The following is a 21,248-nucleotide window of genomic DNA, read 5'->3' as shown; positions in this document are numbered from 1 at the left end:
TTCTCGGACGCATCAAGCCAACATTTCGCCAACCAAACTTCTTCGGCCGATGTCCAAACTCTTTTTTGACACGGTTCACGTGCCTTTTGTTTGTCTTTACGTTGGTGACTTCTTCTTCTCCTCGCACCACCGCCTTGTTCGGGTTCGGGTTCTACTTCGGGTTGTGATTCAGTTTGTTGTTGTGTTTGTGATTGAAAACGTGGATGTGGGGATAACCCGAGTTCTCTTTGAATTTCTTGTAATTTTTGAAATTGTTGTAGTTGATGAATTTGTTGTTCAACTTCTTATGGGTTCGTATTCATATTGAACGAGCTAGTTGTATAATTGGTAAAACCAAGTCCATGTCGGGATTGGTTTGAAGATGACAAACCGAGTGTTGTCGGCTCGCCGCTGCCGGTTAAAATGTTGTTAAACACCGAACACTCGTTCGGGTTTGACATTGTTAATAATTTTGTGAGATAAAGTGTTTGAAAATGAATATGAGATGAAGTGTTTGAGTGCTGAAAAAGTGTATATGTTTGAAGTGTAAATATAGAGGAGTGTTTAATTAATTTAATTTAATTTATTTATTTATGTTTACAGTCAACACCAAAATAGCCGTTGTATTGGAATTGGCCAATAACAGTCGAACAATTCATGTGGCACGCTGGTAAACTGCACCGTGTTGGAAACGAGCACGCCGCATTCTTAACCCACCAACACACACGTGTTGGTGGCACTTCGGAGGTAACACGCTATGGTTAGAGATTGTCTTAGAATCATTAGTAATAGTAATTAGTAATACCAGACTCAAACAAAATACAAACTAATTCCACATGTAAACTAATGCATCATCAAGTTAATGCATCATCAAGTGTATTTTAAAGCAGTTGGATGAAAAAATGAGGAAAATCTCAAACTCAAAGTGATAAATTTATTAATAAATTACAAAGTAATACCAACCAATAGAAGCATGCCACCTGCACAAAACTCTCCTTTGAGCAGTATTTTCATGGTCTTGCTCAAATTACAAAAAAGAATCTTGCTGTGGGTCTAATTTCCTTTCCCCACAACTCCAGATATTACAAGAATCGAAAATTAGTGTTGTGTAAGAAATAAAGAAAATCAAATTTTATATGCAACTGCACTTAAAGATGGTCGATAATGGCTTTTGTGAATTCGGTGGTTGTTGAAGACCCACCAAGATCGCCAGTTCGATATTTGCCTTCTGCAATTGTGCTTAAGACAGCTTCCTGGATCTTATCGGCTTTGTCATTCAGATCCAAATGATGAAGCATTGACACAGCACTTAGTAACAAAGCAGTTGGGTTCGCCAAATTCTACATAGATTAACAATTCAGTGATGATTAGGCCGAAATAGCAAGTAAAAGAACAAAATCTTCATATACATAAACAAACAAAAAACAGTATGAATGTAACTTGAATTTGTATGAACAGGTAACCTCAGGTTAAGTTATATCTTTAACTGGTCAAATGGATAAAACTGAGACTAATAGCTGTAACAAGATACAGGCCAGACATGTCAAATATCGCCAATCTCTTAAAATCGTGTTGTAAAATAACTTTGACTATTATTGTAATATTACAGTTTTTATGACGCCAATCTCCCAAACCTTAAACACTAAACATAGACAAAAAAAAAATCAAAAGCTAAGACGTAATGTGTTTTATGTCAAACAGAACAGACCAGAACACACCAGACCAGACCAGAACACACCAGACCTGACCTGTTACCCAACTCGCCCTGACCCAAACACATTACGAGAAATAGGGTTACAGAGATATCCAGAGCAAATATAGGATAAATTACATATTTCCTCGTAATACAAGTTTTCAATGCATAATGTAAAATGATTTTAATGCATATTTGGGGAAATATGTAATTTACGTGTTCATGAGAAGGAAATGTGATATTCTCCCTATTTTTTTAATAGAATAAAAATAAAAAAACTTTAATGATGAAAATGTGTTTAATGCGAACCTTTCCAGCAATATCAGGAGCTGAACCATGAACAGCCTCAGCAAGAGCAATACCACCCTCTCCGATGTTTAAACTGAGATGATGTCAAGTGACATAAGCAACTTGACTAGATATAATACATGGACAATAGAAATACAAGCAAAGGATTAAAAAGTAAACAAATAAAAGTCGTATACCTTGGTGTTAAACCCAATCCTCCAATTAGACCAGCACAAAGATCACTTACGATGTCACCGTAAAGGTTGGGCATTACTAAAACATCAAATAGTGTTGGATTCTTCACTAGCTGTACATTGAAAGTAAAATTCATGAGTCCTTTTTTCTAGTCTTTCAAGTTATATCTCATCATTTTAGACCAATTTGCTTATAATTGGGGTTTGCCCAATTTGCTTATAATCGGGTCGAATCAGATTACATTCCATCCCTAACGGGTCAAACATGTACATTAAAAATATTAGCTTGGACAAAACTGGTAAATTAATTATCTAATATTTATAATACTATATTATTAAGAAAGAATATAAAAAGGAAAATGAAATGTTGTGGAAGCAACCAAACTCAGCCTGTACATAACAACTTCCCACTTTCACCCCATACCCAATCGACACGTGACACGCCCATATTGTCACATCTAAAGATGCTATTAAAGCCAGAAGAATTGTAATAAATATACGAACTCAAAAACCTTATCAGTTTTAAAAGAGATGCAAATAAGACATGAAAGGGATATAAATACGGAGAAAAAAATTTCCTACCATCATACAGCAATTATCAATGACAACTTCCTCATATGTAATCTCAGGGTACTTCTCAGCAACTTCACGACAACACTATAAGAAAGAGAGAATAACATATCAGAATACGGCAACATAAAATGTGCTGTACATATATTTAGGCTGTTTTTGTAGAAACACCTTCAAAAATAGACCATCAGATTTCTGCATAATGTTAGCCTTGTGTACGGAAGATACTCTCTTCCTACCATGTGCCTTGGCATAATAAAACGCGTATTCAGCCACCCTCAAACTCGCCTGACGCGTGATGATTTTAAGACTTTCAACAACTCCACGCACCACCTAATGTCAAAATACCATCAGATTTGCATAACATGAAAATTTTAAAGAACTAGCATGCGGTCAAGTGTTGCAGAACTCGGATTTACTCAGCAAGTACTCGCTTTTTGCAACTAGGCGAGTACTCGGTCAAACTCAGTCAAAAATTGAAATTGCTTGATAAATCGGTCAATATTTGGTGAAAACTTGGCCAAACTTTGAGATTATCAGAAAAACGGTCAAAATCAGACAAAGTCAAACTTGGTCAACATCCGAGTACTCTACGAGTAGCGGATTTTGCAACCTTGCTGTTATAATCTTAGTATAATCTACCAAACATACCTGATGTTCAAGACCACTATACTCGCCTTCTGTGTTTTCACGGATTGTAACAAGATTAACATCATCATAACGAGTCTTGTAACCAGGTAGACTGTAGCATGGTCTAACATTTGCATACAAATTCAGTTCTTTCCTCAGGGTAAGGTTCAGCGAACGATGACCTTTCCCAATTGGTGTAGCCATTGGGCCTTTTAAGCCCACTTTGTTTCTTCTTACTGACTCTAAACTTTCCCATGTAACAAAACTTTGGGTTCTAGGATCAACTTCTGTCCCCACATAATGTTCTTCCCATTCAATTGGAACCTCGGCCGCAGTAAATACCTGTAAAATGTAAAAGGCCAAACAAATGTGACTGCAACAATTATAAATATTACAATTGAGCAAAAATCCGGCCCACTATTCACCAACAGTACTTTTAATTACTATCTAATTTTATTGTCCGATAACTTCTTCGTTCAAAGAAAATTATAGAAAAGTAAATAAACAATATACGAACACCACGACCATTTCTTGATGGTCTCTAAAGTATTTATCAACAACTTCAAGTAACTTATTTATATCTTATCATTTGTCCTAGAATCCCATACACCATATGTAATCTCAAAATCAAGGTACACTACAAACTAATTCATTTATGAAACTAATTTCCCTTCATAAGTTTTCTAAGCGTAAAACAATCATTCATGTTGATGTCCCCTAAACTAAATTATTTGACGAGAGTATGAGACAAAAACAAGTACTTAAATATATAGAATCAGTATCTCCAAAAAATATGAGTAGATAACTTGCATTTAATTCGCCAACACCCCCGTCACGTAGCGTGTCGTTATAAAAGAAAAAAACTCTGCTTTAATTATTGAGCTACGAGGAATTGAGCTCTTCTTTCAACTTAAAACAATGCAAGAATGCAGGCAGCTATCTCTATGAAACCCGAGCTAACTTTACACTTGCTCTCAAACCTTAGCCGGAGTTTAATAACCCATTCCCATAGTTTCATGGTACGGCTCATAAGCTCAATTCCTATATAATTCATACATCATGGTCTCGTAGAATGAGATCATTGTCACAAAGTACTTTCCACTTACAAGTATATTAAATAATCCTTTCATCAAACTATAACCTCATCATATCTAACAAATTCTCTGATTCTCATCCTTGATACAAATTACATTCTATCGAATATGAAGCCTTTAAGATCTTACGACAGCCTTGACCAGCTTTCACACCATGTCTTACTAGTTCATTTAGATCATTAGGTGTAATTTGAATAATAGCCGGTCCTTGTTGGTTTAGTTATTAACTGTTTCATTAGCCAATTCATTTCAAATTACAACTATCAACGCACAACAAAGAATCTAACAGTAAAGCAGTAACTAAATTATCTACACTTCACAACAAAATGATAAAAATATCAGACCTAGAGCATAATACAAGTGCATACAAATACAAACACAAATACATATAATAACAATAACATCAACAATTAAACCTATAACATCAACAAATCAGCAATCACAAAACTGTACACGTATAATTTATACTATAATTGTGATATTAGAATAGAATCGGACCTGTTTAACAGATTCGGCGATTTCAGGACCGATACCGTCGCCGGGAAACAGAGTGGCGCGGATCAAATTAGACGATGAGCAATAGTTCCTATTGACGCTAGGGTTTCTAGTAATTGTGAAAATATCATTGGTTGTACGGCTACGCAGGATTCGTTTTGCGATCTGTAAAGCCATCGGTTGAAGCACGCGGTTGATTGGTGGCTGCAAAATTAGTATTAGGTTACAGCAAATTTGAGAGATTAAAATGAGGATGATGATGAAGTGGAAGAATATAATGATTCTGTAAAATTGGGGAAAAGCAAAGGGGTGATTGAAAGTTTGCAATTAGGTCCAATCGTACAATTTATTTGGTCAACTATTGGGAATATATTTGTTTTTGTTTTAAATAACGTTATTTATAGTTTTTATTAAAATATTAAAATTCTAAAATGATAATGGCATAAATGGAACTATTCTCTTTTATAAAAAAAATCAAAAAAAAAAAAAAAATCTAAACATTGATCATGTCATTAATCTAAATAATTTTGAATTAAAATTAAATTTTATTAATTAATTATTATTATTAAATTTTATTAATAATTATTCTAATTATTAAAATTAAATAATTTTGAATTATTTTGAATTGAGTACGAGAAGGTATAAAAGGTAAACAGAATGAAAACCAATTCTAAATTTATATTTTAAATTACACTTTTAAAATAAAATGACAACCGATATTATCTTTTATGATTGGATGTGAATTGTTTAATATGCATTTTAGGTGTTTGATGAAATGCTCTGCTGGCGAGTTTCTTAGCCGGACTATGTGGTTTCACGGGTCATTAAATTAAATGACTTTAGCATTTACGTTCACTTAATACTTAAAACATATTATTAAAGTGTTACGTTTAAACAAACCCCGTGGTTCCACAGGTCATTTCACTAGCTATTTAACATAACATAACTAGCGAGATTTTTGTTACACACAATTTGCAAATTAAATTAAATACTTAAACCTTAATAATTCTAAAAAATCAAAGAGAAAATTTATTTCAAATGAATAATTAAAATAGTTAAAATTAATATAAATTGAATATTCTAGATATTTAATAGTAAAATGTGGGAATAGAAAATTAGAATATAAAGAAAAAGAGAAAAAAAAAAAAAGAAGTGCAATAAAAGTTTTTAAACAAAATATTAAAAAAATGAAAAAGAAGTGGTTAAAGAAAAATAAAGGAAGTCATATATGGATATTGCAAGACATGTTAGATTAAAAAGAAATTTAAAAAATAAAAGAAAGAAAGTCAAAGGTGTAACGACCCGACTTTTTCGACTTATAATTATATGTATTACTTTCACGAAACTGCATATTTGTGCGTACTGATTTAGATGATATTCTGGGATCATTGATTATGTTAATTACTTTCATTAATATCTACAACGTGTTATTAAGTGCTTAATCACTTAACATGATCCTTGATTGCATTTACGACCGTTAGTGTCACTTATCGTTTAAAACGAGCTATGTACTTTGTACACGTTAAACTTTTGTCATAATTGGAATATTATGACTACGTAAACTTAATTGTTATTTATTTTATGACAATTACTTGGCTTAATGGCTTATTTAATTACGCTTAGTGTTTACTAATGCTCACTAGTTACCTTAATGGACTTCCATGCCCCAACCTACTCAACTTAGTGGACTAATTAGTGGATTAACTAGCCCATGTAATTAATAACTAGCTCATGTAAGTATTAAGACAAGTAACTTGCATGCTTATGTACTAATGCTTACACTTTGTTGCATGCCACCCAACATTCCAACATTACTTTGTACTACCACAATGGACCACACCATGCCACCACCACATGAGGCCAAATGGTCCCCCCATTCCCTCCCCAAAACCGTCGGCCATGGACCACCCCACCACCACTTTATCTTTTTTTTAAACTCTCATTTCATTCTCATTTCATTTCATTCAAACACAAACACACACACATTTTCTCTCAAGTCTCTCTCGAACTTCTCTCTAAAACTTGAAGAACTTGTAAGTGTTCTTAATCTTCTTTTCTTCTTTTTCTTCTTCATTTTCGTGAATCATCATCATCATAATCAAAGATTCAAGTTTTGTAACTTGAATCTTCATAACTCCTGTAAGATTCAAACTTTGTTTTGAAAAGTCTTCAAGAACATGAAGGATTCAAGCTTTTTAGCTTTGAATCTTCATAATCTTGTTAGATCTAAGTGATTAACTTAAGATCTCTTTAATTGTGTTAAAAGATCAAAACTCATGTTTATGATCTTCATGAAACTTGTAGATCCAACTTTTTTACTTTATGGATCTTCAAGAAAGTTTGAAATACAAGCTTACTAGCTTGAGATTTCTACAAAAAGTTAGTTAAGATTAAAGTTTATTAACTTATGATCTTATTTGATTGGTTGTACTTTAGATTTGTGACTTGTGTTTTCATTAAACAAAAGATACAAGCTTACTAGCTTGAGATCTCATAAGTGTTGTTAGGATTCCAAGCTCTCTAGCTTAGGGTTTTATTTTTGTGTTTGATCTAAGTTGTGTAACTTATGGTCTTCTACTTTGTTTAAATAAAAGCTCATTAGCTTATGTTCATTCTACTTTACAAAATCTAAGTTTCATGACTTATGGTTGTGTAAAAGTCGAAAGTCTAAGTGTTATGACTTAGGGTTTCACCAAGAACATGAGATCTAGACTTTTTAGTCTAAGGTCTTTCATACTTAGCTAAGATCTAAGTTCTATAACTTAAGGTCTTGCTTATTTAGTTTGATTCAAAGTTTATAGCTTAATAGAAATTGTACTTGTATTGAAACTAAGAAATTGATGTAACTTTGGTTCATCACCTTGCTCAAACTCTCACATGAGTTGTATTTTATTTCTTAGTCTTGACTTTGTGTATTGATGGTTAAACCTTGGTTAAAGTGATGATAGAACATCAAGAGTTGTACACATGATGCTTATACGCATCAAGGATGAGAACCGTGATGAGCATCAAACACCAAGAAACCCACCGGAGCACTTGTTTTCTGTTTTTCAGGGTCTGATCAGACTCTTGGGCTTCTGGAAAAGTTGATTTCCAGATATTTCGGTTCGATTAGATGACTTTTCGTTTAAGACTCGCCTAAATCCGATATACGGTTTAGGATTTATAGCCTCCCGAAAGTCACTACGTCTTTGTAACGACGTGCTGAAAATTCTGACCTACTTGCGCTTGAACCATCGCCACGGTCAAACGACATCGAGTTAGGTTCTGAAAATTGGATAGCGGTTAGAGGACTCACATACGGAGCCTTGGCCATTGACCGCGCGTCATTTCAGTTTGTATAGAGGTCGTAGCAGCTGAACGAATCAGTCTTTGTTTTGATCTCTATTCTTGATTGAAAACTTACTTTACTTTTTACGTACGATAATGATGATGATGACACTTAAGACTTAACTTACGTACTTTTAAATCCTTTGGGACGATTTACTGACTTAGTAACTTTTAACTTAGGTTGAGGACCTTTCGGACCGACTTACTTGCTTACTTACCTCGTACCGACTTTTACCGCATTTTCACTGTGAGTTATAGCTCCCTTTTTACCTTACTATTTTTGGGACTGAGAATACATGCGCTTTTTATGTTTTACTTACTAGGCACGGGTACTTAAACTTTATATATGTGTAGGTGATATGACGGCATAAATTTTCCCCTTAGCTCGGTAACGTTTAGTCATTGGTTTATGAACCGGTGAACGCGAATCTTAGATATGGATCCATAGGGTTTGACATCCCCACTCGGGCTAGTCGCGCTAGCATTTAACGGGTATTTAATACTTCGTAAACTTACGCACTCACCAAGTGTACTTTTAGGGGGTGATATTTACGTTAAGTTAGTTACCAAGTGCCCACGGTTAAGCATATACTTTTCATACTGTTTTGAATACGAAATCTCGTGGCCTACATTACATTGTTGATTACAATTAAACTATAGCTCACCAACATTCGTATTGACATTTTAAAGGATGTTATTTCTGACGTGACCCGTCCTAATCTATCTGGACGAATACATTACATTTGGTTACATCGCGAGGTATTTGACCTCTATATGATACATTTTACAAACATTGCATTCGTTTTTAAAAGACAAACTTTCTTTACATTGAAAGTTGACGACATACATACCATTTCATAATATGTCCCAACTATAATTGACTTAATAATAATCTTGAAGAACTCAACGACTCGAATGCAACGTCTTTTGAAATATGTCATGAATGACTCCAAGTAATATCTCTAAAATGAGCAAATGCACAGCGGAAGATTTCTTTCATACCTGAGAATAAACATGCTTTCAAGTGTCAACCAAAAGGTTGGTGAGTTCATTAGTTTAACATAAATAATCATTTTCATCATTTTAATAGACCACAAGATTTTCATTTCTCATAAATATATGTCCCATGCATATAGACAAAAATAATCATTCATATGGTGAACACCTGGTAACTGACATTAACAAGATGCATATAAGAATATCCCATATCATCCCGGGAAATCCTTCGAACATGATAAATACGAATTCGAAGTACTAAAGCATCCGGTACTTTGGATGGGGTTCGTTAGGCCCAATAGATCTATCTTTAGGATTCGCGTCAATTAGGCGTGCACTAATTCTCAAAATTAGTGATGTTCCCTAATTCTTAGGCTACCAAGCAAAAAGGGGCATATTCGGCTTCGATCATTCAACCATATAATGTAGTTTCGATTACTTGTGTCTATTTCGTAAAACATTTATAAAAATTGCGCATGTATTCTCAGCCTAAAAATATAAAGGGTAAAAAGGCAAATGAAACTCACCTAATGTATTTTGTAGTAAAAATACATATGACGATATTGAACAATGCAGGGTTGGTCTTGGATTCACGAACCTATATCATTTGTATTTTCATCAAAACATATAATTGTAATTGAACCAATAATTATATTATTATTAGTGATAATTTTTATATTAAAAAACTTATATACCTTATTATATATATATATATATATATTTAAGTAGAGTGTTTATATATTTAAGTTATGGTTATTATACATATTTTTATTTACTTAATCTTTTGTTTACAAAATATTAGTTATAGTAATACTAGAGTAATATTAATAATAATAAAAATAATAATAGTTATACTACTTAATATTACTAATTAAGATGCTAATGGTTATGATTTCATTAGTGATAAAAATAATGATATTACTAATAATAATATACTTATATTAATAAAAATGGTTCTAACATTTATAAAGTGATAGTAATACTAATATTTATGAAAATAATAATAATTTGTATTATTTTCACAATAATAATAATAATAATAATAATAAATACTACAATAATAATATTACCTACTAATACTTAACTATAATAGTAATAATAATAGTAATAGTAATAATAATAATACTAATAATAATAATCATTTTCATGTATCAGTAACAATAATACTAATGATAATAATAATAACCAAAATAATAATAATAATAATAATAATAATAATAATAATAATAATAATAATAATAATAATAATAATAATAATAATAATAATAATAATACTTATTATGCTCTAATATTATTACTTAATAATAACTAATTGTTATTAATAGCACTCATTTTAATTGTATAATAACAACAATAAGTAATACTAACATTAATAATAATAATAATAATCATAATAACAATAATAATATTAACAATAATAATAATAATAATAATAATGAATTTAATAAAAAAAAAACTACCTTAGTGTTTCAAGCTTTAAAAAAAATATACACGCCCCAGCCCGGGCTCGAACCCAAGACCTCTCGTTAACCCGACATCTATATAAACCAACACGCTGCTGCTTATGTTTCTGTTTTATTTATAACTTAAATGTTTTTAAACCTTTTTCTGTGTTCTTCATCTTCAAAAAAAAAATCGATCAGAAGACATCCCATAAACAAAATAAAAAGCTCGAAGTTTGAATTAGGACTAAGAGTTGAAACGAAAACTATCTGAATATGATTGGATTAAATTAACAAGCAGAAAGGGAAAAAAAATATGTATATATATGAGCTGTAACAGGAAATAACGAAGGTGATGAACTCCTAAATTGATTTTCGAATTTAAGACCTTTTTAACGAAAACTTTGTACATGAAATATATTTAAAATCCCTACTAAAAACTATAGGAATCATCAATTTAATTCAATTCAAAACAGAAAAGTCGAATTTGAATGAAGAACATAAGTTGACTTTTTAAAACCAAATCTTTGACTCGAAAATTGACACTCGATAGAACGAATTGGACAATGGAACTTTACAGATAGTTTGATAAGAAGGTTTCAAACACAACTGCAATTCTACTTTTTAAAAAGTTATTCAAATTCCTGATATTGAATATCACGGTTTATAAGTCTATGAACTTCAAATCAAATCTCAAAATTTAGATAGTTTTAGATCACGATTGTTAAATGAAACAAGTTTTAAATGGCTCCTACAAACTTTCTGGATACTCAATTTTATCAGAAACATAATAACAAAACCAAATTTCATGAATAACAAAACGTTTAACTTTTGAATTCCTAACTTTGATCTCAAAATTAAAGCTCGATAGATGAAAATGGAATTTGAAACTTTACCAGAAGTTCGTTTAGATGCTTCCTTACAACTCTATATTTTTAGATTTTTGAAATTGGTTCGAAATCTAATTATGATTATTTGAGTTGAAGAACAGAAGGAACGGTTTTCTATTATTATTATTTTTTTTATTTTTCTTATCTTTCTTTCTACAGAATTGAATCGAACCTTATATAAAATATAATTGGGAGATTATTACTAGATTCGTTTAATTTTATTTTGTACCATCAACTGGGTCGACATAAAATGAAAGAAAGAACAGGGAATAAAGAAAATGGAGTAAATTGATTGTGATAATCAACTGAATTCGTTTGTATTGTATAAATAATCAGATAGAAGACAGGAATTGAGCTGGAAAACAAAAATCAAAAGTGAGGAAAAAGTTTTGTAACCGTTTTTGGATTATTTGATTGATTTATATACTTATAATTAATATTAATTATTAACAAATATAAATACATTAATAATAATAATACTTCTAATATTATTAATAATAATAAAAGTAATAAAAATAATACAAATAACAAGGATAATGATAATAATTTTAATAAAAATACTAAGTTTAATAATTAATAATAATGGTAATAATATTCATAAAGATGGTAAGTGATAATAATAACTATAAAATTTATATGAATAATATTAATAATAATACTAATACTAATTATAATAATACTAATATTATTAATGATAATAATAATAATAATAAATTACATTAATATATGTATTAAATTATATATCCATATATAATATTAAAATAATAATATTCATTATAGATTTTAATATTCATATTCATATTTACTTTGATGAAAGTAATAATATTATTAACATAATAATCATATTTTAAATTGTAAATACATTTAATATTACAATTTATTAGTTATGTGTTATCATATAATATATATAATAACATACATTGAATATTTAATATTTATATATATAACAATATACATACAATCAGTAATTAGGGATCTCACTCATATATATATATATATATATATATATATATATATATATATATATATATATATATATATATATATATATATATATATATATATATATACTTCAACTGCTACATATTTAATTAAGTTTTAAATATCAAGTAAATAAATGTATTAATTATATATATTGAAATAATTAATCTCAGTGTATAACATTAAATACTTTGTTAGTATTGACAAGTTATGTATATTCAATCTACTCTCTATATTTAAATAAATAGTTTTAAATAACAAGTTTAAGTTTTCTTTCGTAATAACCTAAATCATATAATAGTTCATTAGTATTTTTATTTTATAATATATAATTATTTACATGTATAGTTATTTATATATATACATTTCTATTTATTATTTAATGGTTCGTGAATCGTTGGAAATGGTCGAAGTGTAATTGGTTACATGAACACAATTTAAAGTTTTTGAGATTTCAACATTGAAGACTTTGCTTATCGTGTCGGAATCATATAAAGATCAAGTTTAAATTTGGTCAGAAATTGCCGGGTCGTCACAGTTTCTCAGGTGCTTAGAAGTATATTGCTTCCGCTGTATTAGTCTCGCTGTTATAGACTTGCTGTGTTAGACTCCCGCTGCTCTGTTTAGAGATGTCTCAAACATGGAACCTTACTTTGCATTCACATTTGAACAATGGATTTGTAATGACCTTTGTGTCACGTACTTATATTAATGCTTTCTATTCGTAGAAGTACGCTATCTTTTGTAAAACGTTATCTTTTCATGAATGCAAACTTGTTTTAAAACAGCATATAGTGTTGTAACCTTGTAATGGACCTGTTGTTGATGATCCGTACACGTTGATTTTGTACGGGGCGTCACATTTGGTATCAGAGCAATGGTTGTAGGGAATTAGGTTCATTAGTGTGTCTTGACCGAGTCGAGTAGGATTCACTAATAGGACTAATCTACAACTTGCTTGTTTACTTGCTCCTGCGGAACTGTTGCATGCTACTGCTTACTTCTACTGTTATGTGAACTTGCTATATGCTATCGTTTATTCTCGTTACTACATGCTACTATCTGCTCTTGATTGTATGTTACTTTTATTTGATACTATTATGATTGCCATGCTATGTACTGCTAGGATGCTGTATTGCCTGATTACGCGTTTGCTATATGTCTTACTAACATGGAAAAAGTTATTTTTCCTTGTTTAGATATCGGACATTCCGCCTATTATCATTGATTTGGAGAGTGACTCAGATTCATCTGCTACTTTGCCTACTATTGTTGCTGACTCACAGATCCCGTCACCGCTACCCTCCGATGACTCTGGTGATTCGTCTTCTGGAGATAGTGGACTCATGCTTGACCTAATGGATATCTCAGACGGAGACGAGGATCCCACGGAGATTCCAGCTCCACTCAGCCCTAGACTACCGAGGCCACAGCACCATTCCGGTGGTACTGTGATCCATGGGGGAGACGGAGAAGGTCCCTTCCGTAACGAGCATGGACATTGGGCCAGACACACCGCTGACAGACGTGTCGTACCGATTACACCTGGCAGATATCGACTCATGACCACCGGCCAGACACATCCACCCGTACATGACGTACCTGCACCACCTTCGGATGATTCAGACAGCTCGTCATCGGATGAGACTAGCGATGAGAATCCCGAGGAGGATTCTGAGGAGGACTCCGAGGAGGAGTCCGTGCAGCCACCCTCTACCCCGTCGAAGAAGCAGTACTGCTTCGATGGTACTATTATTCCAGGGGTTAATGGGGGTAAGCCGCTCGTGAATGCACATGGACTGTTGGTTAGGGTCACCGCTCGTAAGCGGGTTGTGCCATATCCTACTGATCCATTCGTGCGTAAGGTCGCTCGTTATGCGCCATCTACTTCTGGTGCACCATCTGCACCACCGGCGCCACCTGCACCACATGCCCCACCGGCATCTCCCACCGTCGAGGAGCTGATGAGGGAAGTGCATACCCTCCGTACTCGGGTAACTGAGCTCGAGGACCAGATGACCCACCTGGTGGACATCATTTACCCACCATCCCCATAGGGCTATTGTATTAGATTCCGTTATGTAATCCCGTTAGTAGTTTCATGTTTTATTCAAGTATTGTACGAACCTTATGAAGTTGTATGCAAACTTTCTTATTAATGAATGGAATTACTGTTGTTTGAATTATTGTACGATGATGTGTGATATCGTGTATATTATTTATCAATGGAAAATATCGATTATTAAAAGATTACACACTAACGGGTAGTGTACCCGATCGTGTAGCAGTATAGATATTGGTAAAATCCAAGATCGTTCCAAGGACAGTATTAAGTGAGAATTAAGTTTGCAACTAATAAAAGTAAACTAAGTTAAACTATGAAAATCGAAAGTACGAGAATATTTGTTTTGTGGCTATTTAACGATTAGCCAAATCAAAGATAGATCAAAAGTAAAAGACAATATTTTTGGGTTTTTAAGTTTAAATAAATCAAATTGCAGACTCAACGGAAAATAAAGATAGTTTGAATTCAATAGATAAAAGAATGTTCGCCTAGATCTCCTATTCGCAGTGTCGGATGATATAGTATTAAGCACAAGTTATAGTGATAGAATGCATGTAATTACTAAGTTGGTTCGTTTAGAGTTCTCTTTTACGAACACTCAAGCTAGGATTTATCGGCTTAGGGTTCCCTCTCACCAAAGACCTCGTTGCTTGTGACTAAGTAATTAACTAATTCAGAGATTTAGATTCAATTGGTTACGCGTTCGCTCCACACAATTCACCCCTATTTTGTTCAACATATGTTACCCAATTTACCCCCTTGGTCCAGTAAGCACCCAATTAATTAAGACAAATCAATTGAAAATTAATGTACAAAATTGAAACAGGGTTCCCTTTGTCTAAATAAGTACACTAATCAATCTCATAACATACATCAACACCCACAAGTGTGGTTCTTTATCCAAACTCTAATTTATCATGCAAAAAATCATATAGCTATAAAAGAAATCATCCAACACTAAGAATATTAATCTAGATGAACATAAAGTATTTAGCTGACCATAATATAAATTGAATACAAATACAAATTAATAATGCATAAATAAATCATCATCCACATAGACATGAATAAATAAATTAAAGTAGCAATAATAAAATATTTGTTCGAAAACAATCACCAAAATAATAGTGTGTATGAGTTAATTAATTGGAGAGTGTATAATAAATTGATTATAAAAACAATAAAAAGACACTCCCCTTTTTTGATCTCTATTTCACGCCAACAAACACCAAACAAGGAGCAATGAAAATCGCTAATTTAATTTGCCTCTTGTTTCTTTTTTCTCTATTTCACGTGACTAGCAAGAATCAGAAGGATGGACACTTTGCTGTGCTCAATTAAATTAATTTGATCCTTCTTTTTTCTTTTTGTTGTAGTCGACAGAAACAACCCTCAACAGGGGTCCCACGCGGCAACACCAATTCGCAGCTCCTTTCTTTAGATTTCTATTTCTTTTTGTCTCAAGTAAAACCCCAAGGGGTCCCACTCGGCTGCTGCCAGCTACCCCCTAAAAACCTACTTGTGCTCTTCTCCTTTTATAATCCTAGACTAGGTTTTCTTTTCTTGATGTCCAATACTAAAACGTATTTCTAATTCAATAAGTCCGTGACCCAACATTTAATCTCCATCCAACAATAAAAATATCCATCCAACAATCAGCAGCCCATATGACACAAATATTTCTCAGATGGACTCTCAATGTTACGGCCCAACTTGAATTCAGTTTTTTTTTTGTCCGGCCCGCCCAAGCGGCGCGTTTTAAGACAAATGCAGCGCTTTATGTCTGCAACTCACCTTCTTTTTTTCAGCAATCATCTCTTGACTTTTTAACTTGATTCTCTATTTTACTCCAAAAAGTCATCATTACTCCAAAATTATCTGAAATCAATTATAATTCATTAAGTATCGAAAGTTCGCATAATTGATACAAATATTAATAAAATAACAACGATAGTGCCTATAAATGATATCTAAAAACATGTATAAAATATGCACTATCATACGATGTTCTATTTAAGTTATTACATGATGGTTTTTGTGCTATCTACAACTGGTTTGCCATGCTTAGTTAACATGTATTGTGTTGTTTCTATGTTGATTACCTTATACTATAGCATTATGAATTATTGAATAATGAATTTTGACTTAAGTCGAAAATTTTGTTTGGAAGATCAATGGAAAACGGTAGAGTTCCAAGGGAAACGCCCACAGCAACACATATTGAGGAGATGATTGCTGCTCGATTAGCCGCAGCTATGGCGGATGCCAACCCCCAAGCACCACCGGCTAACCAGAACGTTTAGAACGGGTGCACTTATAAGGAATTCTAGAGCTGTAAGCCCCACAATTTCAGTGGTACTGAAGGGCCAGTTGGGCTGACGAGATGGTTCGAAAAGTTAGAATCTGTGTTTCGTGTAAGTAACTGCTCCGAACTGAACAAAACTAAGTATGCCTCCTGCACATTGTCGGATGGCACTTTAACCTGGTGGAACACACTTGCCCAGGCTCAGGGAATTGACGAGGCTTATGCTACACCATGGGAAGAATTTAAGAAGGCTATGATCGAGAGTACTACCCCAGAACCGAAACTCAGAAGATGGAAGCGGAGTTTTGGGAACTGAAGGTTGTAGGAACTGACATTGATGGCTATAACCGAAGGTACTTGGAGTTAGCTTTGATGTACCCCACGATGATTACTCCTGAATTTAAGCGAATGGAACGGTATTTGTGGGGACTTCCCAAGACCATTCAGGGAAATATCACCTCTTCGAAACCAGCAAATGTCCCGGAAGCTATGCGCATGGTGAAATGTCCCGTTCTTATTGATTAAAAACGTTCCATATTAATTGATTTCGTTTCGAGGTTTTGACCTCTATATGAGACGTTTTTCAAAGACTGCATTCATTTTAAAACAAACCATAACCTTTATTTCATCAATAAAGGTTTAAAAAGCTTTACGTAGATTATCAAATAATGATAATCTAAAATATCCTGTTTACACACGACCATTACATAATGGTTTACAATACAAATATGTTACAACAAAATAAGTTTCTTGAATGCAGTTTTTACACAATATCATACAAGCATGGACTCCAAATCTCGTCCTTATTTAAGTATGCGACAGCGGAAGTTCTTAATAATCACCTGAGAATAAACATGCTTAAAACGTCAACAAAAATGTTGGTGAGTTATAGGTTTAACCTATATATATCAAATCATAATAATAGACCACAAGATTTCATATTTCAATACATATCCCATACATAGAGATAAAAATCATTCATATGGTGAACACCTGGTAACCGACAATAACAAGATGCATATATAAGAATATCCCCATCATTCCGGGACACCCTTCGGATATGATATAAATTTCGAAGTACTAAAGCATCCGGTACTTTGGATGGGGTTTGTTAGGCCCAATAGATCTATCTTTAGGATTCGCGTCAATTAGGGTGTCTGTTCCCTAATTCTTAGATTACCAGACTTAATAAAAAGGGGCATATTCGATTTCGATAATTCAACCATAGAATGTAGTTTCACGTACTTGTGTCTATTTTGTAAATCATTTATAAAACCTGCATGTATTCTCATCCCAAAAATATTAGATTTTAAAAGTGGGACTATAACTCACTTTCACAGATTTTTACTTCGTCGGGAAGTAAGACTTGGCCACTGTTGATTCACGAACCTATAACAATATATACATATATATTAAAGTATGTTCAAAATATATTTACAACACTTTTAATATATTTTGATGTTTTAAGTTTATTAAGTCAGCTGTCCTCGTTAGTAACCTATAACTAGTTGTCCACAGTTAGATGTACAGAAATAAATCGATAAATATTATCTTGAATCAATCCACGACCCAGTGTATACGTATCTCAGTATTGATCACAACTCAAACTATATATATTTTGGAATCAACCTCAACCCTGTATAGCTAACTCCAACATTCACATATAGAGTGTCTATGGTTGTTCCGAAATATATATAGATGTGTCGACATGATAGGTCGAAACATTGTATACGTGTCTATGGTATCTCAAGATTACATAATATACAATACAAGTTGATTAAGTTATGGTTGGAATAGATTTGTTACCAATTTTCACGTAGCTAAAATGAGAAAAATTATCCAATCTTGTTTTACCCATAACTTCTTCATTTTAAATCCGTTTTGAGTGAATCAAATTGCTATGGTTTCATATTGAACTCTATTTTATGAATCTAAACAGAAAAAGTATAGGTTTATAGTCGGAAAAATAAGTTACAAGTCGTTTTTGTAAAGGTAGTCATTTCAGTCGAAAGAACGACGTCTAGATGACCATTTTAGAAAACATACTTCCACTTTGAGTTTAACCATAATTTTTGGATATAGTTTCATGTTCATAATAAAAATCATTTTCTCAGAATAACAACTTTTAAATCAAAGTTTATCATAGTTTTTAATTAACTAACCCAAAACAGCCCGCGGTGTTACTACGACGGCGTAAATCCGGTTTTACGGTGTTTTTCGTGTTTCCAGGTTTTAAATCATTAAGTTAGCATATCATATAGATATAGAACATGTGTTTAGTTGATTTTAAAAGTCAAGTTAGAAGGATTAACTTTTGTTTGCGAACAAGTTTAGAATTAACTAAACTATGTTCTAGTGATTACAAGTTTAAACCTTCGAATAAGATAGCTTTATATGTATGAATCGAATGATGTTATGAACATCATTACTACCTTAATTTCCTTGGATAAACCTACTGGAAAAGAGAAAAATGGATCTAGCTTCAATGGATCCTTGGATGGCTCGAAGTTCTTGAAGCAGAATCATGACACGAAAACAAGTTCAAGTAAGATCATCACTTGAAATAAGATTGTTATAGTTATAGAAATTGAACCAAAGTTTGAATATGATTATTACCTTATATTAGAATGATAACCTACTGTAAGAAACAAAGATTTCTTGAGGTTGGATGATCACCTTACAAGATTGGAAGTGAGCTAGCAAACTTGAAAGTATTCTTGATTTTATGAAACTAGAACTTTTGGAATTTATGAAGAACACTTAGAACTTGAAGATAGAACTTGAGAGAGATCAATTAGATGAAGAAAATTGAAGAATGAAAGTGTTTGTAGGTGTTTTTGGTCGTTGGTGTATGGATTAGATATAAAGGATATGTAATTTTGTTTTCATGTAAATAAGTCATGAATGATTACTCATATTTTTGTAATTTTATGAGATATTTCATGCTAGTTGCCAAATGATGGTTCCCACATGTGTTAGGTGACTCAAATGGGCTGCTAAGAGCTGATAATTGGAGTGTATATACCAATAGTACATACATCTAAAAGCTGTGTATTGTACGAGTACGAATACGGGTGCATACGAGTAGAATTGTTGATGAAACTGAACGAGGATGTAATTGTAAGCATTTTTGTTAAGTAGAAGTATTTTGATAAGTGTATTGAAGTCTTTCAAAAGTGTATAAATACATATTAAAACACTACATGTATATACATTTTAACTGAGTCGTTAAGTCATCGTTAGTCGTTACATGTAAGTGTTGTTTTTAAACCTTTAGGTTAACGGTCTTGTTAAATGTTGTTAACCCAATGTTTATAATATCAAATGAGATTTTAAATTATTATATTATCATGATATTATCATGTATGAATATCTCTTAATATGATATATATACATTAAATGTCTTTACAACGATAATCGTTACATATATGTCTCGTTTAAAAATCATTAAGTTAGTAGTCTTGTTTTTACATATGTAGTTCATTGTTAATATACTTAATGATATGTTTACTTATCATAGTATCATGTTAACTATATATATATCCATATATATGTCATCATATAGTTTTTACAAGTTTTAACGTTCGTGAATCACCGGTCAACTTGGGTGGTCAATTGTCTATATGAAACCTATTTCAATTAATCAAGTCTTAACAAGTTTGATTGCTTAACATGTTGGAAACATTTAATCATATAAATATCAATCTCATTTAATATATATAAACATGGAAAAGTTCGGGTCACTACACATGGCGCACACCCTGATGAATCAAATTACCCGTCAAGAGCCAGAGAAGGTAAAATCAGAATCGGGAGCTAGTAATGGGGAACGTAAGTGGGACAGAAACAAGGGAAAAGTCTTTGATCAAAACTTAGCTAAGAGGTACGAGAATTTCAAGGGAAACAACGACTGGAAGAACCCTAACCCGAACCCTAGCTCGAACCCTAACTACAAAGGTAGCCTTCTGTAGTGCAAGAGATGCTATAAGCATCATACTGGGTACTACAACGTGGTGTGTGAAAAGTGTAAGAGGACTGGACACATCGACAAAGACTGTAAGATCAACACCTCAGCTGTGAGAAAAAATCCGAATGGGCCGAAGAAGTGCTTTGAATGTGGCCAACAGGGTCACTTCAAGAATGAATGTTTGAACAAGAAGAAGGATGGCGGGCCAGCACGTGGAAGAGTCTTCAACATAAACGCCAAAGATGCCCGTGAAGATCCTGACTTGGTCACATGTACATTCACTATTAATAAACTATTAGCTTCTGTCTTGTTTGATACTGGTGCTGATA

At 32.6% G+C, this 21,248-nt stretch overlaps 1 protein-coding gene across 1 annotated transcript; it reads right to left on the bottom strand.

Annotated features, from left to right (window-relative positions):
* Window positions 1-886: 886 nt before the first annotated feature.
* Window positions 887-5,272, bottom strand: LOC139876248 (isocitrate dehydrogenase [NAD] catalytic subunit 5, mitochondrial-like). Its single transcript, XM_071863543.1, has 7 exons — window positions 4,947-5,272; window positions 3,376-3,696; window positions 2,896-3,057; window positions 2,737-2,811; window positions 2,158-2,267; window positions 1,982-2,054; window positions 887-1,319 (listed from the first exon to the last, which is right to left on the bottom strand). Exons 1-7 carry the CDS (start codon window positions 5,118-5,120, stop codon window positions 1,128-1,130), a joined length of 1,107 nt encoding a protein of 368 aa, XP_071719644.1. The 5' UTR covers window positions 5,121-5,272; the 3' UTR covers window positions 887-1,127.
* Between the last annotated feature and the right edge of the window lie 15,976 nt (window positions 5,273-21,248).

The sequence above is a fragment of the Rutidosis leptorrhynchoides genome, chromosome 11, assembly GCF_046630445.1.
Source record: "Rutidosis leptorrhynchoides isolate AG116_Rl617_1_P2 chromosome 11, CSIRO_AGI_Rlap_v1, whole genome shotgun sequence".
NCBI classification, from domain to species: domain Eukaryota; kingdom Viridiplantae; phylum Streptophyta; class Magnoliopsida; order Asterales; family Asteraceae; genus Rutidosis; species Rutidosis leptorrhynchoides.
Note: the sequence above shows the minus strand (reverse complement) of the source record. Positions and strands in the feature narration are given on the sequence as shown.

Excerpts from the sequence above, each read along its gene's own strand:
- LOC139876248 (XM_071863543.1), bottom strand. The coding sequence starts at position 5,120 with ATGGCTTTACAGATCGCAAAACGAATCCTGCGTAGCCGTACAACCAAT. Across the intron at positions 2,812-2,895 it reads CTGATGGTCTATTTTTGAAG|TGTTGTCGTGAAGTTGCTGA; the intron begins GTGTTTCTACAA and ends TCTTTCTTATAG. Across the intron at positions 2,055-2,157 it reads GGATTGGGTTTAACACCAAG|TTTAAACATCGGAGAGGGTG; the intron begins GTATACGACTTT and ends ACATCATCTCAG.